Source organism: Bombus vosnesenskii, unplaced genomic scaffold, assembly GCF_011952255.1.
Source record: "Bombus vosnesenskii isolate JDL3184/JDL3185 unplaced genomic scaffold, Bvos_JDL3184-5_v1.1 scf7180000013272, whole genome shotgun sequence".
NCBI lineage: Eukaryota > Metazoa > Arthropoda > Insecta > Hymenoptera > Apidae > Bombus > Bombus vosnesenskii.
This window is the reverse complement of record NW_022882930.1, coordinates 1,344,976-1,372,074: the sequence shown is the minus strand read 5'-3', so window position 1 is coordinate 1,372,074 and position 27,099 is coordinate 1,344,976. Positions and strand designations below refer to the sequence as shown.

Below are 27,099 nucleotides of genomic sequence, written 5' to 3'. Positions count from 1 at the left end.
TGCTTCCGAAAAATTGAAATATAAACGAAGATAATACACAAAAGTCTTACGTGTACGTATGTGTATCGATCCACCTATATTTAAAAGTACTACAGTGAATAGTTTTGAATTATTTTTTCATACTTGTACGTATCTATAGCCTATCCTCTGGTGATTTGAAACTTTTACATTCTATGGAAGGCGTACATCAATTTTAGCAGCAGCTAAAATTTTAGGATCAGCCGGGATATTGGGACAGAAATTCATACAAGATATGGAATCTAGAGCTCGCGTATGCAAAACCAGATGAATCTGCCTCGATCAAAATTGAAATACATCCAGGTGCACTGGTCGCATGGCATTAATTATTGTGATATAATATAGGAATTCTTCCAAAAACCGCTATTTTGTTATTAAGTTAAATGACACTGTGTCACGGAATTAAAGACAATTAAGAAAGGCAAACGTTTAATTAACTATCAGTGCCTTGTCAATTTCAGTTTTTTTTTAATTCTAATTTTAGCATCATCATACGATCAAAAGCATACAAATTTTATGATATTGAGGTTCTTACTTTTTCCTCTTTCTTTTAACATAATAATTGATTCTTGAAACTTTGGTCGCTTATAAAACTAATTAATATAATTAATACTTTTATTTTCAATTCTTTTCTTTCCTTCGTTATGTTTCATAAGCGTCTATTTTATTTATTACCCTTCTTAACATTAGAACTCTGTCCGCTATCTTACAGCCGGTTAAAATACCCGAGGGACTGTGACACGAATATTTTGTGACTCGAGACAAATTGCTACGATATTATTTGCATAATGAAATTCATGAATTTTCTGTCGCCGATTTTAATTGCGAATGACGAATAATGAATTGGAATATGAAGTAAAACGGATCTATTGTGTGTAAGTTGAATATCGATTTCACTGCAAAACGAGATGATATTCTTCGGCAACTCGGACAGTCTATCTGAATACGTCAAATAAAACATAAAATAAGAATTCGATATTCCTTTCAATATTTTCACTTTGGTGTTTTGAAATCTAATGCCATGTTCCATTACGAAGAGTTTACGAAATTTTGAAAAGCTAGACAGCTAAAATACGTTTCCTTGCTAAAACGAGAGAAATTAATACGGTAAGTTAAAACGTTATACTGTTGCTCTTTCCCCACAACATTTTTGCAAAAAATTAACCAACCTTTGTTGATGAAACAAGCGAACAAGAATCGAACGTAATTTATATGCAAACTGTAGTCGGTATCACACAAACTCTTCGATATAAATATTCTTTTGTTCGGTATTCCGATAATAAACAATCGCTCTCATAATTACAAGTTTTCATATATTCCGAAAAACTGTTATTCCAAGGATATCCTTTTCATTGTATTTGTAACAATCGCGGAATAACCACGAAATAAAATGATGAATTAGGTTGTATAGTAAGTTCGTTTTGGTGTCATATTTTAAGAACTATCGTAAAGTTGTTACTTATATTGACTGTAGAGACCGATCGTGCTAGTAATACGGGTAAACGTTGTTCATAAGTGCATCAATAGCATAACTTTACATTAATAGTATACTTAAATCATTTACTAATAAACACGTGAAATATCAATTGTTTCGGTATTTACAATTTTTCTTATGAGTAATCATCAAATAACTTAAACGACGTAAAGATAACGGGAGAAATTTTTTGGTAAAAGGAGGAAAATTTTAAAATCACAGAGTAGGTAAACCACATAATTTATTTGTAACAGATATACAACAAACTAATCTTTACGTAATGCGTTGATTAAATAAATGTTATATAATTATCTTTAACCTTCCTTTTTTTTAATGCGAGCTTATCGCACTATCTAATAGAATACAATCTAAAAGAAGAGATGTAAAAGAAGAAAAGAGGAAAGTAACGTTTAAAGGCTAACTAGAGAGATCGAAATATTCCGTATGCTCGATAAATATGCATTCGAGTTCGTTTGATTAATCGAATTTCGAACAGACGCCTCGCTAAGATATTAATGAATTTTCCGCTGCGGGATTAAACAAATTGGCCGTCTCCGCGAAACTGACGAGCAATCGACATGGGATCTTGGCCGTTTGAATAATTGAAAAGGGGCGAAGCCGAGCGTGTTGGATCAGAAATCGCTGAAATGAGATTAATTAAGCTCGGTACGCTTGTCCGCTCGCGCACACAAAATGACAGCGACAGCGTTAACAACGTGTAAAGTGTATTATACGCCGAGTGTTTAAGTGGATTAGTTTCTAATTTCAATCGGAAGTTTGACTTGGCCGCGGCGTTCGCGTGAATCCGCTCGATAAATGCCTGCGATTAGCCCTTTAAATATTGTACATGCGTATACAGTAACTTTCAGAAGAATCATTATGGACACTTGGATCCTTTCGACTACGGGCAAATATTCTATTTTTAATATTAAGTTAGAAAATTAATTATGTAATTCGTACTTAGGGATTAGATAACCTGATAACAAAGAATTGAATTACGCTGCTAGAATATTCCATCAAACATCCTTTTACATGTATTTTGCAAGTAAGTTACATTTTGTTGAAAAGGGAGCCTTATATCGTTAACGTGTTATCGTTAGACGTATTAGCTACAAAAGAAAATGCTTCCTTTGCTTTACATGATTTCCTTGTTTTATAGTAACGTAGACACGTTATGAACAGAGTAAATACTTTTCTTATTCTGCATCGCTCTACAGCATAGAAAGTCAAAGTCCCAGCTTGATTCTTTAAGGTCCACTTTTGTAATCTGATACCGACTTTATCGCGGATTAACTTAAAGCTGTGTAATATTACGTATCTGGTCTTTGTATGCTTAATCCCCTGTTATAAATACATCGTGATATAATTTTACAAACTTTTATACGATGTCGTATTAAAGTAAAGGATGCTGATCTATAATTCGAAAACACATGTTACTTGATCTTTTCATTATAATGTCATACGACATAGAAAAAGTTACATACTTATTATTATAACTGATACTATGAATATTACTTCTATAATTATATCGTTGTATTGCCAAGCAATCTATCCAACCCAATTATTAGCTTTTTCATTTCTTTCGTCAACATGGAAAATTGCTATCAAGCGTAAACTATTTTTCTCGTTTCCTCGAACAATGGAAAAAGTTAATCAATGTCTGTTGCCGTATGTAAAATAGAAATAAATAAATTTAAATAAACAGTGATGGCCACTAGGTGTATCCACTGGCGCCACAGATTACTGGCCATCTATAGAAACCGCTTAAATCCCAAGTATTCAGCACTCGAACGATAAAAGGCGCCGATGGTACTTGATTGGACGTTTTAATTGCGTTTCGTTAATTCCAGTGTGATTAATGCAGCGATCGCGAGATTTCAAATTTCGGTTCGTTGCCTATGAAATGAGGTGGTAATTTTTATAAAACCTTTAACAAAGATGTGTTTAAATTTAGAAATACCTGTTCCGTCTATTCGTACGAAATTGTTCATATTTATAAAAGAAAGATCAAATATGGATAAATATGATTTTCTTAGAATACGCACGGATATTTTCATGTATTTTAAACGAGTCTATAAATTTATAAAAACATTCGTTTCGTACGAAAAGATAACAATTATACTTTTTTACATTACGAAGCCTGATGATGAAGGTATTGGAGAAAAACTTTATCGAAGCTAATTATTTTAAAGCAGATCTATTTTATCTTCTATCTTTTTGCTCGTTATTAAATACTAGTTCGATCAAAGTTGAACGTATCGTGAAAAGAATTTCGCCTAAATCGAAACTATTAAACCAACTGATTTCGGATTATTTAAATTAACTAACTATTAGAATCTACAAAAATTGAGAACACATAATCAAAGTATAACCCTGTCATTTTCATATCTGAAAAATCATTTCTTCGATATAATCATGTTCCGAAGTTATTTGAATTTATTCGGCCAACATAGGCAGAAACAATTAAAATAAAATTTTGAAAAATATAGATCTATAAATGTAATGAAAAGGAAAGATGTAAAATCTCTCGTAACTGAAAGAAAGACACGAAACGTTATGAGAATAAAATCAATGGAACAACGGTGGTTTTTCAATATGCAGCTGTTGTCCGAAAAAAGACGATGATTAGAAATTACACGCGTGAGCTCTAGCAGAAGTTCACACAGTGTATGTGAATTAATAATCATGGAAGACTGATTTCCTCTCAGAGGAATTAATGGCATACCAGGGGATTAATTCGGTTTGTTTAACTCAGTATCGCCTCGACATTTGGCCTCGCTTAGTTCGCAATTACGTATACCTTGACCTATCCATTTTACGCTGTGTAAATTTAGATCGGTATGTGTAGCGTAAAACGAGCATAAGGATATCGGCGCTATACTGCGCAATATTAGGACTAATTAATTATCCCGTTTGCATCGGTGATACAACATATAATTACGATACCGATACCAATGACGCGCGTATTTATCTATCATATATTATCGGAGCACGATATCGTATCATTGAAACGTCTCTTTATCTTTTAATCGTACTTCGATTTAACCGTTAAAAGCTACAACAAGCGAAATTTCATAGCAGTAGGTTTCCTTCTCTATTTTAAGAATCAATGAAGTTAAGCAAATAGAATTAGATGGTTTATGATAACCTTTAAGAGTTAGTATCTTACGCTAGAGGGAAAGAATTATAAAAACTTTCATATTAAAAATACCTTGCATCGATGTCTTTCTATACGCATTACGTATGCTTTTTCCAATTAATAAGAATAATTTTCCTTTGACAATTAACTCGCATTTTACAGATATAGAGATATAGACTTTCCGGCTTTAAATAGACCGAGTAAAATCATTTAAAGAAGAATTCATAGACAGCTAATATCAGCGAGAATAAATTGTCGAACAAAATAAAAATTCATAAAAATTGTCGGAAGTCTGTGATTTTAAAACATAAATTCTATGTATCTTACAAAATACATATTTTTCTGGTAAAATCAAATAACAAAGTACCTATGGGTACATCGAATAAAGAGAGATGTTAAAATAATGTACTTGTCAAATACCATTTAAAAATATTACTTAAATAATATTATAACAAGCAACGAGTAGAATAACAATTTTAAATAAACATGCACAATATCCAATCTTGTTAATAAATACAACATCGGATTCTTCTAAAGCAGAATTCTTCCCAATTCTCACCATGGAATCCTCAAAAAGGTCTGATTCTAATAATAAATTTCTTTTGTAGTTCAACCCAGACGAGGATCTCGGCTCAGGCGATATCAATAACGACTTGATTGACGGTTTGGAAGACGTTGACACTAATGTGCCAGACGTGAGTTGCGTGATGAAGCTGAGTTCCGCTGAAAACTTACAATACGACGTGCTCACTAATTATTTGTTTCGCAAGCAACGTCTCAACTAACCCGATTGCATTAACACAAACTTCGCTTCGATGTTTGCTAACGAGATATTCTATAAACTTCTCGACCGCGATGTTCTCTCATCTTTGGCGAACAGATTCGAAAGAATAATTTATCATTACGATGTAGGATCGAATGCAAACTTTGAGTAAAAACAGACTGGTTGAAAAGATGAGAAACAATTGTGGTCATGAGTTTTCTAACTTTGCGTTTACTAACGGTTGCGGTAACGATTACTACTTTTCTATTCGAGCAGAAACGACGATTTTCGTTGTAACGCTGCTCTATCGTGTTACTCCGATAACAAACGAGTCTTGATCGCGAGTAAAAAGTTCGATTAACCTTCAATCGATATCATCGAGTCAGCTGATCACAGCAGATATTTAATCGTAATGTATATTTTATATTTCAGGTCAGAGATGCTATTAATTGTCGCGTAAAATACAGGAAAACTAAAACAAAGTAAATTAAACCAAGCTATTATGAATCAACGATGACTCAACGATATCAATTGGTTAAATACGGTGCTTTCGTTTTTCATTTCTATTGTACAATTGGTACAATTTCGATTGGTTGAAATACGACAAAACGTAAACGTGGTACCTATATACTTAACACATTCATTGTCATTGATCTTGTACACGGTGCATTTATAACCTGCAACTTGTAACTTGTCAATTTCAAGGATCAAATAATCTATCGTAGATCCTTCCTTTCGCCGATCAATTAGACGTTATTGCTTCATCACCGGTTTTCATTGCTTGAAAATATCTCGGAGCGTTTGATTCAACGATTCGTTTGATCGATTTATTACTCGAAAGATACAAAGAAGAAGGAAAAGGAACAAGAACAAAGAGCTCGCACATGAAACGTTTTAATTGCGACTATTCGAGAGCGATCGAGTTATATAAGACGCTTCGATAACCCACAAAAGAATTCCCTAGGAACCTGTCGGGCGTTAGAAGAAGAACACGGTGATCGCTTTATGAGGATAATCTTTGGAACACCGAGAGAATAATCTTGGAGATTCTGACGAGATCTTGCATCGGTAACAGCGCCGAAAACGCTTCGTTTCTCAGAAAGCTTTCCAAAGCTTCCACCGCCGTCGTCGTTCCCAAAGATTTTCTCTTAATCCAAACGAAGTTAGGGCCATGCCGCGTCGTGACACCAGTTTTCTCAAACTTATCCGACCCATTAAATCTTTTAACGATTAAATTTAATAAAGAGCTGAAAGGTTTGGTCGTTGCCTCTCTTCGCTCGTCATCTATTCTCGCCACGCGATAAAATATGAAACTTGGATCTTTCAATTTATTAAAATTGCTTTTATATCGTTGGATTCCTACGATTATAAATAAGTTTTCAGAGAGAAGAAGGTGAATTTTATGGTTGAGACTGTCGCGGAAGGTTTCCAGAAGAGATACATCACAATTATTTGAGGAATTTAATTGAAAGGATCGTTACTCTATCTTGAAATTCTTGGAAACCAATGAGAACGGAAAATCGATTAATTACTTAATTAACGCCTTTGAATTTCCACTTAGAAGTAGCGAAGAAACGTTTAGCCATTCCAACGAGTCTTCGATCTAAGACAACAAGATTCCAAGAAAGCAAATTCCTTGAAAATAGCTGTGTTACAAAAGGCTTCTTTCAAGGATCGATCACGAGTGCTTAACTGGTTAGACGCAGCAGGAGATTCAATCTCGTGGAAGAGAAATCGGATTATTCGGATGGAATTAGCGAACAACAAATCGTCGAGAGGTGGTACGATTCGAAAACAGGTTCATCAAAATGCAATTGCCTTGGAGGTAGCTCCTTTTCGACTATCCTCCGCAAGCTACACGAACGATGAATGCAAGGAATCGAGCGAGGAATTCACGGAGGGAATTAAATTCTGACTGAACCGAGGGTGTTAGAAAGTTGTAAAATATAGACAGACAGCTCGAACGATGCAGAAGTACAAAAAGATATTTGAAAGACGTAGAGAATAAACGGGGAATGTACGGGAAAGTAGGATCGAAGACGAACTTTGACTTCTGCCACCAAACTATTCACGTTGGCAATTAGACGAGGTGATCTAGCTCTGTCGAAGTTAAACTTGCCAACTAGAATTGACTTCGATTCGTTCTGCTGGCCACAGCGGAGGATCTATTAGGTTTGATCTTCCGACGTTAGCTACCAACGAACGAACGTTTGTTAAAAAGACTCTTCTCGATTCCGGTCAAGTAGATTTTAAACGCGAATTAACTCTGAAGTGAGAGTTAATTAAAACAGGAGTTAGAGTCTTGTAATTTACTCGTAATTACTCGCAGAATAAGAGGGAAATGTATTTAGGTGTTCTAAATCGTTGGAAATGTGAAGTTAGGAAAGTATCAGTAGAGAAGTCGATTATTGGTCGGACATCGGATACACGTACTGTATGTAGGTGACGTTCTATTATCGTTTCTTTCAAGAGTTAATAATATTTTTTGAAAATAGTAAATGAAATCTATCGCGTTCCTTTACATAAATGTAGGAATGTTATATTATTAGTTTGTAGGTAAGAGCATGATTAATACAATATCGTTTGCACTCACACGTAATCGAATATAAAACCCCGTTTCATATATTCGTGACTCACTACTTTCACGACACAACGACACAACGATCTTCACACGACGACGATAAATTCAACTCTGACTCTCTCAACTCTCGTTACAATGTTTTCCATGCTCACATTTTCCCAAACATACCTTGGTAACGCTCACAACACTCTTTGACAACGTCAACATATCTTGACAACGCTAATAAACAATTACCCCTCGCGCCACGTCCTTCCCTGATGTTACACTATCCCACATAAATATTTCTTTTTTTTTTTTATTTAGTTGTTTACATTACACAATTTGTCGTGTTTGTTAGGTTATATCCTTTATGAGATCTGTTGGGTATTTCCTTTTTAGTCTTCTTTCTATGTTCGATGTGTTGATCGTTTCCGCTGCCAGCCGGTCCACATAAACATGATTTTGATTTAGCTACTTTAAAATATACGTGCAATAATGTTGTATGGAAAATTGGGTATGAGATTCACCTTTAAATTCAAAATATATTTATAACGTTCAATTATTTTTATTATCAAGTGACAGCAAAACAAAGCTGGTCTACTTTGTTTCAAACTTTCGGATTCTAATTTTTAGCTAAAATAAATTTAAATTACTCGCTAGAGTCACTTCCGATGTTATTTATATTATAGACATAGTTAACCGATTTCGTCCAACGATAGATCTCGTTAAAATTTAATCAACGTGACAAATTCATCGTGTTTCAAGCTCTCGTATGTAACAGAGTTTGAACGGTGTACGATCATCTTTATTATACACAGCACCGGTCAGTAAATATAAACACGCTTTCACCCTTATCTTCCTAGCCAGCAATATGCTATCCCACAATGCAGCCACTGACAAACAATTCTTCCGTAAAAGGGGAACCGCAGTACACAATTCCTCGCTAGATTTAGCTTTGTTGGGCTGCTTTCCGTCTGCTTCGTTTAAATTAAAGTTGAAAGGTCAACATTTTATATACTTTACCTAAATTTGACGAAGCGTGCCATAGAATCCTTTTGCGATTTCGTCTAAAATGTATTCTCTACTTTATTACCGTACTTTGAGCATCTTATACGAGAATTTCACACATTAAGAAATACGAAACTACTTTTTACGATGAAGAATAAATTCCTGCAAGATCCTTACTTTTCGGTTCTTTGTATCTAGATCGCGGATTTTTATGTGCGTCTTTGTCTAAGAAAACGAAAGAATACTTCGTTAGCTTTCATTTCCGTGCGATTCGTTTCAATTTTTTGAAACAAAATATTCTGTAATTATACCGCGAAAGAATCGTATCCTAAAAATCGTGGTTTCCTAAAAATTTCTCGTTAGAACGTTTAAAGAGCGAAACAAATTTCTATTTATCTTCCGTTTCTTTAATCTTATTCATAAAAATATAGACTTTCGTGAAAGTGCCCAATCTATTTGTTGCTTTATTCTCGTAGTTTTATATAGCAACAAATAATTGTGCGGTGATACGAATTCTCTCCGTACAACGTTTATCGCGATATCCGCGTAAGTCTTCGACTCAGAATTAATACTCGAACTCGATCGAACGAAAATAATTAAGAATACTTTCTTCCAACTTTCTGACACAAATTCCTCTGGAACAGTCGCGTCAATCGAGCCGTTCGGAAAATTCGCTCGTGCTTCCTATCCTCGTCGACTCGTCGAACGAACAAAAAAGAGGAAACAAGAGTCGGCAAAGAAAGAAAAAGAAAAAGGAAGCCGGAGGAATTTATTTCACCCGTGAAATCCTACTTCAGAAGAAAAGCTCCCAGAACGGCGATGCAAAGACGCAGCCGTGCATGCTGGAGCTGATCAGGATGTACGTATACCGGGTGAACGAATTCACTGAAACAGCCTGCGGTTCTTCCCGTCGTTCAGAGCGCGCTATATATTACTGCGATCGGCCATTGATTTCACGGGCGCCTTAAATTTCTACTGTTTCGCGAATGCTCGTGTCTTTGCTCGTTGATGAAACTTTACTCGCTGTAGCCACATGTTCCTTCACTTCTAGTTATTTTAGTAATACATAGATCTGTCGGCAACTGCTATCCGTTTTCTTGAGAAAGGATTTGGAAACACGAAGCTGTTAAAGGCAACTAAAGATAGCGACAGAGTTGATTTCCTCAACTTGCTAGAATAGATGACAGTTCGAAATGGACGACTGCGAAAGTTGATTCTAAGAATGTGCTATTTACTAAGATAGCTATGTCGTAATAAAGTTATATTTAACAGAAAGAATTTTACAGTTTAAAGAAATTGTTTAAAAAATGAGAATTTCGAATCGAGAGATGTATATCGTTATATCGTGTTAGAGAATTGTTCCAGCAAATTCAAGATATTGACATGATCGAAAGTACAATGTTTCAAAGCGAATACAAATCTCATTTACTTACGTAGTTGTGGATTTTCGTTTTATTATAGCTTCGCTTATTTGTCCGCTCGTTAAATGTTTCTTTGTTCGTTACAAACAGACATACGTAAAATATAGTCCACGTATAGGCATATTTGATCGGTAGATGAAATCCGTATAAAATATACTCTCTCGTCTAGAGGAATATTTGCGTGCGTGCTTTTACTTGTGCGTACTGCCAGCACGAAATGTAAATTTGCCTTGCTGTGTATACGTAGAAAGACATGAATTACAAATTGCCTCGAACGTGACTTAGATATCCTAGCGATCCGATTAAAATGTTAATTACCAAATAATTTCATGCTTTGTCGGCCAAATGAATCGCTAAAAATAACCGAAGCTCTTAAAAGAAATGACAGAATTATTTGTGTTATGAATTTCTGGCGTGAAAATAATTGATGGAAAAATATAAAGGTGTTTCTGTTAAGAAGCACGAAGGAAAATATTTTTTGTTTCGAAAAACATCCTAATGTTCCATTAAATTCGTAAGGAAGAAAATTACGGTCAAAGAAACTTCATTTCCATCTTCCGCGAAATTTAATCTACGATACGGATTAAGAGAAACTGCTGAATCGTTTAATTGCGTAGAATCAAACTTAAATCATATTTTAGAATATTTACGCGTCACTTTGCTATTATATTTTATTATTGTATCATTGTATCGATTTATTCCAATTATTGGTCGCTCGTTTTCAAATCCAAAATGAACAATTTTATTTAATCGAAACCTCTGTTCTCACGATCGAACGGAAGCCACGCGTTTATCGCGTCTAACAACTATAAAAGATAATTTTTATGAAAACAATCACGAGTAGCAATTTTGAGAATTAGTACAAGTCACGCAAATTAATCAATTTGTACTTTTTAAAGAAACACAACGCAAAAAATACTGTAGAATAACTTGAAAAATTCCAGTCATTGTATCTGTGAAAATGTTTCGAATAAATCAACTGTAATTCAATCGATCGAAAAGAGAAACAAAATCTGACTATAGAAAGCTAAAAAACAATCGAGTATCGACTTTGTACAATGCAACAACGTTTTATAGGAAAATATCAGACGCAATATCAGTCGTGTCCAAACATTTTCTTCCAAACGTACCGCGTATTTCCATACTTATTCCGTATTTCGATCAAATACGAAATAACACGTAACTACTGGTTCTTGTCAGAGAAACGATATTCAGTTGGAAATCTTTTGTCGTTTATACGCGACGAAACGCAATTTTGTCGGCAAATAAAGATTTTATAGAAAATCGTGAAGTCGGTTTAACGCCCCCCGAAAGCGTCGCTTAAAGGATCCCAGGAATCATAAACGCGGAAGATGTTGTTGCATTATATTTCCCATGAGAATCCAAAATCCGTGGAACCCCGTACGCGTCAACTTGATCCGATTTGCCTAATGTTTTCCAGTTTATACGGCGTTCGCGGCGAGAGAAACAAACGTAAAAAAATTATCGCGACCGTTTATCATTCGTGAATTATAAAGCATGGTGTGGCATGAGGAACAAAAGAGTTGAAATGAGGCGAGACCAGGGAGAATTGTATTTAATTCTGTTTGTTTGTTTAAAGGGACGAGAAAACAACTTCAAACTTCAACGGCGTTCTCCAAATATTTACAATCGCAAAATACAAATATTTATTATCGCTGTTAATTTTATAACAGTGGCTTGCGACTAAATTTTAGAATGAAGTTTGCGAATTAGCTTATGATTCCATATAATATCATGTATTTGATCGAACTAATTTCCAAATGATTCAACGCACCTTCCCAATGATTAACTAGCTCCATTATTCCAGATTTATAAGAATTATCGATTATAAAATTAAAAAATTTCGAATTTAAGAAATATAGATCACAACAACGAATTTTTTTACATTTTTCAAATCTTATCTTCAAAGTCTTAAGGTTAAGAGTATCGAAAAATGATAAATGCAAAGATGATCTTGTATTGTAGCACCTCTTACGTGACATTAAAGGGAATAATCGATCTAAAATTTTTGATAATTTACGTATTATATATTCCTACGTGTTATTAAACATATTAAATAGTACATTATTATTCAAATAACAATAACCACATGCAGAAGTAAATCAATATTAAGCCAAAGAGAAGTTTCAGATATGTCAAGCGGAAAATCAACGATAAATAACTGTCAACGTGCGGTTCGGCTCGATAAATCTGCACCGTTGCTAATAATTATTGGAAAGTAGTTAGGCCAAATATGTGCTAACCGTTCCGCTTGATTTAACCGAAAATTCATTAATCACCGTCTACGCGTGCGATATCATTCATTTTTCGAGAGGAAAAAACATACGACTCGAAAAATTGATCCTTCAATTTTAAACGCTCTAATTAATCTCTAAAGAAGATACTCGATAAAAACTATAACCACGCGATGCCAATAGTCAATCATCCTCGATGAAAAATAGCGTGCTTTTTTGTTCCACGGAAAGTGATTCTTAAAAGGGTACAAAAAATATTGAAATCTTTTTTACACCGCTCTTTTTCTTGTATTTAAAAATTCTTAAAACCTTTCCGCGTATAACTACGATTTAAAATTACAATTCTTGTTCTAGAACTTCGTTACAGAAGAAAGCTTTCGCTACAGAAAATTGAAATATTTTAACGAAGTTACCATTCGTATGTTTAAAATCTTTCTCTAGTAAAAACATAATACGTAGCAATTGTTAAAACGTTGCATTGTGCAGTACTGCAATACTTCGTCGGTTATACCGAATTGTACGTATTCTAGATATCTTATTTTTCGAATATCGTATCTTATATTTTATGTCTTAATGTCTTATTTATTTTTAGAAAACAAATCACTTTAAAATACATATTTATACCATATATTTTATCTAGAATTATCAAAAACCGAATAGTCTCAATCAAACAACTCAACGACTCGTTGAACTAATTTCTGCTTCTCTAATAACTAAACGTCCTCGGAATATTTCTTTGTGCCACTAACTTGTGCTTTTAATCATTTTCTAACGACACGGTATATTAACCACGAACTCGATAGCAAATCGCCGAGGATGGAGTGATTTCTCTGCTTTTCCCATCGCAAATAAATAGAGGCAACGCAATGTGCAATCAATCACGCCCACCCATAAGCGATGAAACTTTTACGCTGTTCGTTTTTCGTTTTAGCTTTCTCCTCGCCTTTTTTTCTTTCTTTTACCATATAACGACATATAAATCACGGTTAGTGTTCTTATTCAACGTTTCTTCTTACCATCCGTTTTCAGATCGGACGAGACGATGACGAAGACAGAAGCGAGGAAAGCAATCCACCGCCATTCATCACACCCCCTCCTCCCAATCCGGACTGTGAGTAATCGCGAGGAATTTGCGAGTTTATTTAATCATAAGATCACAGATAAGAAATACCCTGACTGATGGCGACGACGTTGAAATTCCATTAAATGGCGTTTTCTTTAATCACCGAACCAAGCCTCGTTACGAGCATCCTTTGTCGATAATATTCCAAAGAATTTTCTCAAACTCTCGAACGAAGTTATTAACTTCTTTGTAAAAAAAAAATATTTTGAAATTTCGTTCGTAGAAGATTTATATATCTCCTTCTGAAAAGTATGTTTGAAGTTCGTTGGAAGCTTAGATCGTGCGATACTTTCGTCTCGCTTTCTTTCACTTTATCAGATATTTTGATCGAATATTTCAAATAAACATCAATACCAACAGCGTTGGTTTTATCGAATATATTGGTCGACAAAGAAAAATGCTTGGCTAAATTCCTTTTATAGACGATATATGACAAGCGAAGAGAGTGGATATGTGTTATGATTTAGATACGTTTAGATATGATTTATAACGTGTTTTTCTTAAATTTCTTAGACAAAGGGCCGAAGGGTGAGAAAGGCGATAAAGGAGACAAAGGAGAGAGCGTTAGGGGACCTCCGGGTCCACCTGGACCACCTGGTCAAGACGAGGTAAATATATAATTCTACCAATACTAATCAAATAAGACATATTGAACGTTACTACATCGTACAATATCTAATAATATTTTTATAATCAAACTTCAAATAGGAAAAATAAATTTCACGATGGATTCACAAATTAGAGAATTTTTAAAACAAAAAAAGATATACGAACGCTTTCATCAAATTTTCACGATTATAGATGGTTTCTAAAAATGATCAAAGGTCAATAGCGTACAAGCCCACAAAATATTTATCGATTGAGTCAAATTCCAAGGAATTATCTCTCCGGTAAAGATGATTTAAAAAAATAGAAACAATTAGAGGACCCAGAACCGGCTTTAAACTCGCGCGTATTCCCTTTACACACTAATCAGTAATTTCCATTCGTTCTAAAACGTGGAATTAAATTTAAGGTAGGATTTAAAGTTCACTCGTATCCGGCATCGCTTATACGTACGACTGTTACGTAGCACGTAGAATGCATAAATGTCCGCGTAATTTATGCAAATTGTATACACCGAACTATATTATATACCCAGTGGCATATCGCATGCGTTATATCGGGTGTATGTATCGTACCGCACCGAAGATGTTCCATTAGCAATCCTTACACAAACCGCTGGACTTCCTGTTGTTATAGTTCAGTAGTCTATACACGTATAAAGGCAGGCTGAATGCGTTGTGCATATTACAGGATTACACGCGTTTGCATCAGGTTTCGCTTACGACCACGCGTTACTGCACTGTTCAATTATGAAAGAATATCGAATGACCTAAATACTGACGGTTTAATGTCATTCAACGAGGAACGTCATAAAGGAATAAGAAATTAAATAGAATTATCGTTGAAACGATCCCATTCAAGACCGAGAGATAGAAATCAGAAAGAAAAATAAGATTGATTATTTTTTGTTGCGACACATGTTGTTTATCGCTTCGTAACATATTTCCACGGATGTAGATTTTATTGGTATTTTCAGCGTTAGCCAAGTTTCATTACAATAAATGAATAATAATCCAGCAGTAAGTACGTGTATTAAGGGAAATGGCGTGTGTATCGATTTAACGCTATTCCATAGACTTGTTGAAACGACATCCATCTTTTATGATGAAGCAATGACGGCAGTTTAACGTACATTACGAATGTTACGATTCGTTGGACGTTTGCAACGAACGAATATATTTTCATAATTTGAGTCGCTTCTTGCGCTAAAAATTAACGATGTACGGTAATCTTATTATATACCCGATTCATCGCTTGATCAGGTAATCATTGTATATGTATATTTTTTTTAACATATTTGAGACGTTCTTTAACACACGCTGCGTTTGCTCGCGAAAGTATTTCGACAGTTACCATAGAAAACTTTCACATCCATATTGTATATGTCGTATGAAACTTTTTGAAATTTCACAAACACCGTAATATATTAGCAAAAGGTATTTACGAATATAAAGGAAGGATCTAAGAGCTATTTATTAAGTGATCGAATACTTTCGTGAGTTTGTTATGCATTTCGATTATTAAAAAAGTTGAACGTTTCGAATTCTTGATTATTTAAAGCGCAACAGGGGTAGAATCGAAATAACCTTTGAAACCATCCCCTTTATGAAAATATCCATTTATGAAGTACTTAAGTAGGTACAGGAATCTGTACTTAACGGCAACGAAGATCCAGCGCTAGAAATCTCTCATTATTCGAGATATATACGAGTGCCGCACACACGCGTATTTCAGCAATAATAATTCAGTAGCGCTTGTGCATATGAAGCGAGCTTGAATGCATTCCAATCCAGGATCACTCATTTATCTTGCTACTCGAGCAAGCCAATTTAGCCAACATGCTGAAGTACTGGTAACCACTGCATGTAACATTGATTACAGAGAAACCGCTTTCACGATATTCACTATCTTCCGAAATTATCAGCATACGGGTATGAACACGACTGTATTTGTTTAACGCCTGATCCATTCAACCTCTGCCTGGAAAACGCTATAATTCTCGAACCCGGTGGCTCGTGATTCAATGCAAGGAAAAAAAAAAGAGATCGAAACAACATCGTTACGTAGAGAATGCACGAATTGGAGAAAATGAACAACGAGTACGATAAAGTTTAATTAATATCGGTAAATTTCGTTTAATTGAAAGTTGATGAGCGAAAGCTAAGCGGGATGTATATATTCAGAGAAATCAGAGTATATTTAACGACGAATAATGAGAAAAAACTGTAAGGTAGAATGGTACCGTAAAATATTTCTGTGGCTGCAAATGATTAATCTTCGACATTAAGCCTTTCAATTAATTTTAATTCGATGTTTAATCTACAAATCATCGTATACTGTGTTTTGTAACTGCTGGTACAATCGAGAAGAACCTGATTCTGCACGAATACGACATAATTCTGTTTTTCACCTTATACGAAATAAACATTTCTTTTATGATAATAAAAAAGAAACTTTATATATTAGAAGTAAAATTTGTCGCGTATAAATATCTCGTACCATTCTTTCCTCCGCCTTCTACAATTTGCTCGAAATATTTCTTTTCTTGAAATTGAACGCTAAGGACTCGACGCTACACTTCAAGTTACGCTAAATTTATTCTAGTCAAACGACGTAGCTTTCATATTTTCGATTATCTACTACCTCTCCGCGACCTTACTCCGTAAGATATTAAAACGCATTACTAACGACAAAGTTTTAGAGAAGAATTATCTGTAAAATCGTGTAACAGTATGCACGATGTAAATAAGCAATTACAAAGTCGCAGAGATAGAAGTTTTGTTATCCGGTAATTCGATTAGCTGTTAGGAAAGCAGCGAAGCACGTAACAAAGTTTACCCTGCCGCGAACCCACCGACTGTATATATTTGCAATGACAGACTGATCAAAATGCTGCAGGGTCCACCAGGGAAGAAAGGAGAACCCGGCACGTGCACCTGCAATGCAACAGCCCTGATGGCATCCTTTACGATGCCAAAGATGATCCAAGGACCGAAAGGAGAACAAGGAGTGCCGGGACAAGAGGGGAAACAAGGCCAAATGGGGCTGACGGTATTGACGCTTTGTAAAAACCAAACACATGCTTCGGAGTAAAAAACAAAAGAACGCAAGAAAAATCCAATGATGTTAACCATCGAATAATCGTTATGTTAAATAAAGAATGTCTTTTTATAGACGAACCAAGTAATCCCTTCAAAACCTTTGAACCTGTTAATATTATATAAAAGCATTATTCTTATATCACCCATTATATTAAAGTTAATATAATATTTTACATGGTTTGTTCGAAATTTATTAATATCAGATCGTGAAGGGTTTGTTGAAATTTGTAACGAACTGTGCAGGGTGCGGCTGGACCACCTGGAGAGAGAGGACTGGAAGGACCACAGGGTCCTAAGGGTGACAAAGGAGACGTGGGAATAGCAGGACCTGAAGGTCCTCAAGGACAGAAAGGGGAACCTGGTCGTGATGGAATACCCGGAGAGAAGGGCGCTCAAGGACCTCCAGGACCGCCAGGAAAGGGTGAATTTTCTGGATACGACGTAAGTAACAAAGTTTGTTCGCAACTGTACTGATTTTAAATTTGGCTGTCTTACGATGAAATGCAAACTCTAACGATACGATCGGTTACATCATTAGCTTTCTTTTACGCGAATTTTCCTAACTGAATAAAATGATTGAAAAGGTTTGTTCAATACATATTTGATACGATATGGAACAACTATTGAAATATTACGGTACTGTTTATATATTTTTGAGTAAATATCTGATATAAGACGTTTGATTCTTTTGTACTGAGACTCGAGTAAATATATAATAGTTACTTAATAAATTACATACTTGTATAAAAAAAGATGACATTTTTTCGGTACTATAAAGCCAATGGAATTTTTTAAGAAATATGTTATAAAATATTTTCATAACATTTACGATTATATCGACATACCAATCAGCGTCGTATCATATGATTTTCGTTTCGTGTTTTCGTTGTCGATTATTTCGTTTAATACAAACTTATTGACAACTGGCTGAGAAGCTCCGAATTTCAATTGAACTAAGCTCTCGGTACCGAAAGTGCCTGACATACTACCTTTAAAGAACATCCCACTTGAGGGTCCATGCTTCCTATCATAAACCCGTTCAATTATCATTCCAATGCGGTCTCCTAGCAGCACGGAAACTGAATTTACATCCCGGTTGAACCTTCGCCAACCATAAACGCGTGCGCGTTTCAGTCCAATATGAACTACCCCGATCTCTCGTATACCATAGAGTGAGAGCGATTCCTAAGCAAACAAGAATATTAAGCACCATGGATGGTATAAACAACGTACAACTTCGTACCATTAATTTCTCTGTCATTCTTGCAAAATATTCGCAAAACACTCGCAAAATATTCGCAAAATATTCGCAAAATACTGACGGAATATGTACTCGCAAACAGGCAACTTGCAAGGCAATGCGTTTTAATCTTTAGCTGTTCTTTTCAGAAATATTCATAAATATACATAGAAAAGATACATAGTATACATAATACACATCATGCATGCCACAATATACGTCACGATATACATCTTGCATAATACATCCTATGTAATATGACTTAATGTTTCTGATATTTGAAGATATTTACGATAAATTTTTAACGTATCAGTCACAATCTTCGTAAGCTTAATACATCAAGAATATATATTAATATTAATCTTTGTATGATATTTCCATCGAAGAAGAATCACCAGTCGACAAACATCATTTCCATATCTTCAAATTCCACTTCTAACAGCACAAATAGAATTAACTTACTTACTAACTAGAAATAAAATTAACATACTTTATTACAAAATCCAAAGGATTATACATATGCGTCGCGTCGTTATATCTCATATGCGTAGGCAAGACACAGAGGGGCAGTACTTGGCGCTTCGTGAATTCCCCGTAACTCTAGGAAATTGACAAAAGTCCCTGGATACCTGACCGCTGCCCTGGCTCTGGTCTGTCGCGACATTCTCGGACCGACATACTTACGTTGCACGTTTTTACGGCATTCGATCGCTACTATTCAAGCTTGTAGACGAGCAAGGATAACGAGAAATTCGTTGAATGGAAATGGAACGCGATATCGGTCCGCAGAGAATAAGTAGCCATGCATGTGATAAAGGTAGAACCTTTTGCATCCACTTCTCCTTCTTTCGTCTTCATTTTTTCGCAATCTTTTCGTACATTTCTCTTTTAACGACCAAGTGGCCCTCGGATTTCTCCGTAGACAAATAAAACAGCCGAAAATGTTAAGACGTTATCAAAAGTTTAAGCCGCGTTCATAATAACGATTCCGATGTTATTTTTTTAGTTCTAGACACGTTTTTCTATACGCATATCTATCTTATTTATCTTTGTTTCGTTTATTGCCAGGAGAGCTTCTAATCTTCTAGGATTAACGAAACGTTCCGAGTTTCTTTCTATTTCCTGTTTTCCGAACGACCCAATAGTTTTTCATGCAACCTTACAACCGCACAATCCACATTTTTTTCTTCTTAACGATACAAATACTAATCCTACTTGTACGAAGGTTCGCGACGCAACGAAAAGGAAAAAAATAGAGAATTGAAGAAGAAACCGCGCGTGTATCCGTGTGGTAACGTTCTTGGTGGATAGCACATCAGTGAACGTGCGCCATTGTATGACCTACTTCGGATGCCGGCGTGGAAATTAAATAGGGTGCGAAACGTAGCTGATGCTTCTGGTGAAAAATGAACAACGATCTCGGTATTCCACGAGCGGAATATGACGCGTGTATTTGAAACACGTTTCAGTGGAAACAGGCGGTTTTGTTGCTCCGCCACGAAATTTCTGCAAACTTCGTTTATTACCCGGCTTTGTCTTCTTCCTCGTCGTTGGCTGATGCGCGTTATTTATTCTGTCCGTTGATCAAGAGCCTCGCAAGTTTTCACGCGAGAAACCATTTTAATCTGTTAACTAATCGCAACGATTTCCCGTGGAACGAGGATAAAATGAAAATAAAATTGGAATACAGTGGTTCGTAAAGATATTGCAACACTTACGAAATTAAAACTTTTACGAATACATTATTGTGCGCTATACCAAATTTTTTCAAAAATCACGTCAATACACCACGAATAGCGATGTTAAATATATGAGACAAAACAACGTGATAACAATTTTTTAATTATCAACCGAGACTGAAGTAGCAAAAATTTCGCACAACTTTTTTATCTACTGGAAAATCTCTTACAATTCTTAAATCTATTGGAAAGTCGATGAAACGCGAACGAATGAAATCAGGAAAAAGAAAGCAACGATAATACACGAGCGAGAAATAATGTTATCTTGGCGAATGTTCGCACATATACAAACAAACGCACACGTACGCGAATCCAGAAAGGAACGAGCTGGTGTAACGACGACGACTCAATGAAATTATTATCGTGATAGCCGCAATCATAGTCGCCGGCGGAAGTGGCACGATTTTCCGTACTTTTCTGTACTTTTAACGTACTTTGGAACGAACAAAGCTCTTCCGAGCTTCCGACGTTTCAACAATTAGCAGGCGAGGTCAGGCCACTCGTTTCGTTCTCGTGGCGTAACATTTGGAAGTGTGCCACCGGCAAGAATGGAACGAGAAAGAAACAAACTGAACGTAATGAAGTGCATGATTTTTTCGCGAATCCCCAGTCAACCGTTTAAACTGTGTTAAAGCAAACCGTGAAATATAATAAGGTTAACGAATCGTTTAATATTGGCTGGTAATTGCGTGTATCTCGTGTCATTCTTTCTTCTATTCGTCGGAAATGAAATTAGAAAGAGATAAAATGAATATTTTCCTCTTATGTAAATTCTTCGCTTCGTAGTTTCATTTCTTTCGAAATCATTGCACAGTTTCAACTTATAGATTTGTCCATTTTTTGTTCCTATGTATTTGATTAAACTGAAGATTGTTGTTTCGTTCTGACGAATAATTTCTCTTGTGTTATATTGCATTTGGTATAATTTATACAACTATTTACTTTCTCTAGTAAATTACTGCAAAATATTCGTCTTTCTCCACTTTATTGTTATCGATGTATTATTTCTTGTTATTCTTTTTTATTAAAAAAAAATGATGATAAAATAAAATGCATTACTTAGTTTAATCTATATGAAATTTCTAGAATAATCCATTTATAAAATATATTATAAAATATCATGGAGGATAAAATAAAGATTAAAATCAGATAAACAATCATGTTTGTAGAAATGTAAAATTCATTTAAACGTATAAACGCGTTAAACATATCGATCAACCGCAACCTCTGTTAATTGTGATTAAAAAATATAGCATTCAACGATTTATAATTGAAATCGGCTTAAATTTTTGCATAAATTCGAACAATTTTACGCAAACGTAATACACGTGTGTAACCTGCGTTGATTTATTACACTAATAATGGAACTATCGCACGTTTTGGTTAATAGGAACAAGGTAAAAATAAGTGCTCTGGAAGTAAATTTATCACGACAGCCCTGATAAATTATGCTTACGAAAGTTGAACTGTGCATAATTTCGGCTGCGTCGTATACGGTAGATAATTCTTAAATTTACTGCATCTAATTACACGGATTTTAATAGAATCCTACGAACTTCGTTCCGCCAGTTCTTTTCGCGTACAAATTCATTTTACTGCAGACACATATTTACGAATAAAAAGCAAGAAACTTTAAGTTCATTTTGCAGAAAATCTATTCATCAAATGAAAAGAAAACCACCGTATAATTTTAAAGAATAAATGATTTCGACTTTTCTTTTTCGAGACGTGACCTTTTGCTTCGAAAAGTTTCACGAAAGAGCGTTGACGCTACAACGACAAGCTAGCTTTGTATGTAACATTCGCGCGAAGGATTGAAGGGCTCGTAACAAAAGAACCTTTGTTCGTGTTTCCCAAAAAACGAAAAAATTTACGCTAGTAAACCATAGTTATTGAAAATTGAACATTAATCGTCTACCTTTGTACTGAAATTAAATTGACGAAAAGTGAAATCGATCGAAATGAATATCTATAGTGTGCAGTAGGTAATAGAGTTGACGGCCATACAGCGCCAGTGTCAAAGAGGAGTGGAATTTTATCGACGCGAAGTATCTTACGGAGAGAAATAAAATGTCTGTATAATATTTTAAAGTCGTATCGTAACACGTGTAAAACATGTAACGGTATCGCACACAAACATTTTACGGCAAAAACAAGGTGCATCTTGGTCGGAAGATATTCTGGTCGCGCGAGAACTTTCAGAAAGAGATATTGAGATCCTGCAACCTCGCGCTACTTGTACCAGAGTATTCTTACAGCGTCACGCGATGGTAAAAGATTCCCAACGTAAGAAAACCCTATGTGAATAATACTTTTCGTGTGCAGCATTTTGCTTAAGATTTTTCAAAAAGGTGTCACGTATTTTTCCGCGAACACATGTTGCAAGATCCTAACGGTAAACTGGAATGTCTATGTGATATCAAAGTAGCAAAGTAAATTTTTAGAAAAAAAAAAAATTAAATAAACGCTGCATAGAAAAATTGTGACCATCGTAGAGTATATATTTTATATGCCTGGAATTTCTTCGCCAAGAATTGCTTCGAAATTAACCTGTGAGGCGGACCATTCCTTGGTCACAACTTAATCGTAGAATTCAAAATTAATAAAAACGCGTCAATTCCCCTTAAGTCGATTTGGAAGATTTGTCGATAGAAAGAATTTGGAATCCTATTACTAGGCGAAGTTGAATAAATATATGTACATCTTTAATAGCCTCTATATTTGTAATGTTCATAAATATGATGTAGCATCGTGCATCGTAAATCGTTGCTAGATATATACGTACAATCGATACGAAGTCTTCCGATTTGACACTTTAATGGAACGATTTAACGTCTTGTAACTTTCGTGATGGTTTGGCGCTATAAATTTGATAAAATCATCTTTTAGAAGCGCTAAAAACCTTATTCTATGTGTGAAATAAAATTGACAATGAAAAGCTTTTTCTGTCATAGAAGAATCTAAGAATCGCAACTTTGTACTTTTCGAATTCCTCGCTGTAAAAATATCAATATATCTTTTATATGATTTTATGATATTATTATTAAAACAACATCGATCTAATAAAGTACGTGTATGATGCATAAAAATTTCCATGATAAAAGATGCTTTCGAAATCGTACAGACCCTTGAGACTCGGCTGAGAGCTTCGTAATGGGAGACACCGAGAATTTTATAGCTGACTCGGCGCTGTATAGCACGAAAGTTGTAAATTTATATAAAGGAAATATTAACGGGGGATATCAAATATTCGCTGGAATAAATTTCTTATTGTTCGGAGTTTGTGACAGATAGGTAGTCCGTGTTTGATGAACTATTGTCTGTAAACGCTTTAGACAATATCTGCCTTATCGTGTTACCCTTCGGTGGAAACAACATCGCCACAACCAAATAAGTTAGTAATTCGAAAGTAACGATAATTCAACGAACCACTTTTTCTATATCGATTATCGATAATAAAAAATGACTGTATAAAAATTCGAAGACCGCATCAAGGTGAACTAAAAAATTACGAATCTATATAACTTTATGTCACAAATTACCTCTTGCAGCAAACAAAATTCCAAGAAGGGAAAATCTTGGATATATAAAGCAACTTCTGAGGATCATCTTCTCTTCCTTCAATTCCTTCGATGAAAGAAGGAAAGTATTAAAAATTGTTCGTTGAAACGGAAATTCAGCAGCTCGTTAATTTCAACGAAATCCAACAGATGTACGGTAAAGCGTTTAAATTAATTAAACTACTCTGGCGGTGTGCGTGCTGCTTCGAAACTCGAGGAAAACCATTCTCTCAGCTGACTTTTCGTCCTTTACGCCGCCATACGGAGAACTTTGCAACCTTGCAAGGGCTTTGGGAATCCTCGACAGGCGAAGTATCTCGCTTTGACCTCGAGTGTTATCTTACGTGACCCGGTGCCGGTTCGTGCACCAACGTACAAGCGTCCGATTTCCCCTGAGAATACAGAAACCAATTTCTAGGCTGTGCCGACCAGGTACGGCAGGTGAGTGACTGGTGGGTGGGTGTTGGGTTGGCTAGGCGAAGGAACTCGTCGGGAGAAACTACACATCTGCGGGAAAGGCGTTTTGCCCGGTTATACGAATCACTTGACCGACTGCCACGTACTTAGTCGGTTTCGTGGAAGATGAGAAATCTGGATCAGAGACGATGATGTAAAGGGAATGAACGCGGAGATCTTATTCTGACGTTTTGATTTCTTATGTCGGGATCTTTGAAATAGATTTCGTGCACGTACAACACGAAAACGTTGGTAGGGAGGGAGGGAGGGGGAATGGGAAAATAAGGATTAGATTTTTTGCGTCGTTGTTAAGTTTGCTCACTATGCGCGTAATATGTACTATATCTTGTATGACTGGCTGACAATTAAAATTGCGTACGTAGCATAAAATTCGATTGCTTGTAACTTGAAAAATCAATCTCAAACACGTTCTTGTACGTAAATTTTGTTTATGTACACAAGTTTAATTATACTGTGTTTTGTTACTACAAATTTAATTATCTTACCAACCTTTAACGCGTCTATCTGCTAATACCAAACTATCGTACTAATTATAGTAATATTATAATACTTGGTAGGTAAAAATTAAAGCACCAGCGCAACGTGATATTTTCAAGAATAATGAAAGGATCGTATAGCAGGGTTATTAAAATTGTGCAGGAATATGTGGGAAATGATCTTGTAATCTTTTCTTATTAGGCTTTGTAATTAGATCATTTTAATACGGCATAATTTGAAAATAATAGCTCTTGGTTATTATTAGTGATTGTATAAATGACATAAATCGGTGTACGTATTCCTTGTAATCATAAAAGATTGATTATTACCGATGGTTTTACTTGACTTAGTCGTTCATAATACTCGATCGTTCATAGTAACGTCATCGTGTAGAATGATGCAATTTGACATCATTCATACTAAACCTCACGTCGCAACGATGTATTCCGTGTTCCTCGTAGGTTAATTGAGTGTGCTAACCTGACATTGCGACCAGTGGAATATTTCACGTACTCATTTTCGTGCTTCAGGGGCTGTTACGCTATTCTCAATTTGAATAATTGTATCGCACGAGAGTATGAAAACATATATCGAAACAAATTTATTAGACCATTTGCGTATATGAATTCCAGAAATAAGAAAATACTCGTAAAAAATCAATACGTCTATCATTATTTGTTCTCGTTTTCTTTTTTCTTCCTTTTCCTTTTTTATGAAATTGTATCTATTAATTTGTCGTTTGTGTTCTTATGGTTCAGAAAAATACATCTTTCTTGCCATCAAAGTAAGAAATAATAATTAACTTCCAATTGAAAAATATGTTATTTAACAGTAATTTCTAGTTGGCTTAGAAATAACAAAAAAGATTGATATACACGTAAAGATACAAATTTTTAAAAATAAATAACTTTTATACCTAAGTTTTTTTAATTAAGTTTTTCGTTCAATATATTTCAATTATTATGCTGAATCATTTTTTGATGAGTCATCGTTCGAAAACATAACGTAATGCTTTTAGAAAATAACAATCTCGCTAATAAGGATTGTTTCCAACGAATATATAAATTTTTATTCCACGATAAATCAAGACATAAATCAATTTTTATGGTATTCGTTCCATCATGTTGTAAATCTCGCCCCTCTTTACCAAAGTGTATCGTTATCAAAAAACCAAGAAATTCAACAAGGGTCGTTTATGTTACAGTATCCTCGACTATTTTATTATGCTTCTCGTAACTTTTTTCCAATATTAATAATCTGCACGACTACAAATATCACAGAAGAAACGGTAAACCATTACTCGTTAAAAACAATACCATAATGGAATCGAAACAACAAACGTAAATATTTCACTCTGTCGACTCCATTTTACTGAATTAACCTCAGGATTCTTTGATCATCCGAAATCTACTTTACAATATACTCGATACGAGATAAAAGAGAAGAAAGACGGAATGCAGGATACCTATTGAATACGAGCCTCTCGATAGAAAGTCTGAAAGTTCGATACCAGTCGGTAGAAAAGCTTTAAGAAGCTGGCGTGACGTATAAGCAAGCGATCGGTGGCGTTGATAAATAGGCGTTCAGAGGCTTTCGTGCAAAGACAGATGAAAGGAAAAAGAGGGAAAAGAAAAGAATATATTTGATTCGTTTGTGGTTTCGGAAACTGAGACTTGTAAACGGTCGAATAAACGCGTGTCTATCGCCTAGAACAATCCGGCACATTCATCGACAAAATTAAACGTACAAAACACGATATCGATCAAAAACTTTTCACTTTCAAAACAGTCTGCACCTTTTTCTCCTCTTTCCTTCTTTTTCCTTTCTTTCTCCGAACATTCTTTTTCTTCGTTTAACAGAATTGGAAATTTCGTTTGAGCACCCGCATCGGTTAATTTCTAGCGATACACCAATGACCATTTGAAATGTACCTACGACTTCACCGTTTGATAAATGTTCAGTCCAGGATGCGGTTGTTATAATCGCCAATACAAACATTGATTCGCGTAATGTTTGCGTGATAAAATATTTTTGATGAATGGACGTTAAGAACTCGTTGACCATTCTATCGCGAATATTTGGACCGTTCTATTTGCCACTGGACCGCGACAGAGTATCCAGTTCGAATATATTGGATT

General features: G+C 35.2%; 1 protein-coding gene across 10 annotated transcripts in view; it reads left to right on the top strand.

Annotated features, from left to right (window-relative positions):
- Window positions 1-27,099, top strand: part of LOC117231243 (collagen alpha-1(XVIII) chain) — a 344,917-nt gene that overhangs the window by 306,698 nt on the left and 11,120 nt on the right. For 8 of the 10 annotated variants that reach the window (XM_033489491.1, XM_033489489.1, XM_033489487.1 and 5 more), the window contains exons 6-10: window positions 5,240-5,326; window positions 13,668-13,749; window positions 14,275-14,369; window positions 17,266-17,418; window positions 17,712-17,909. In XM_033489491.1, the coding sequence (XP_033345382.1) occupies window positions 5,240-5,326; window positions 13,668-13,749; window positions 14,275-14,369; window positions 17,266-17,418; window positions 17,712-17,909 (615 nt within the window). The remainder of the gene's footprint in view (window positions 1-5,239; window positions 5,327-13,667; window positions 13,750-14,274; window positions 14,370-17,265; window positions 17,419-17,711; window positions 17,910-27,099) is intronic. The other 2 variants (XM_033489490.1, XM_033489492.1) reach the window with 1 other exon arrangement.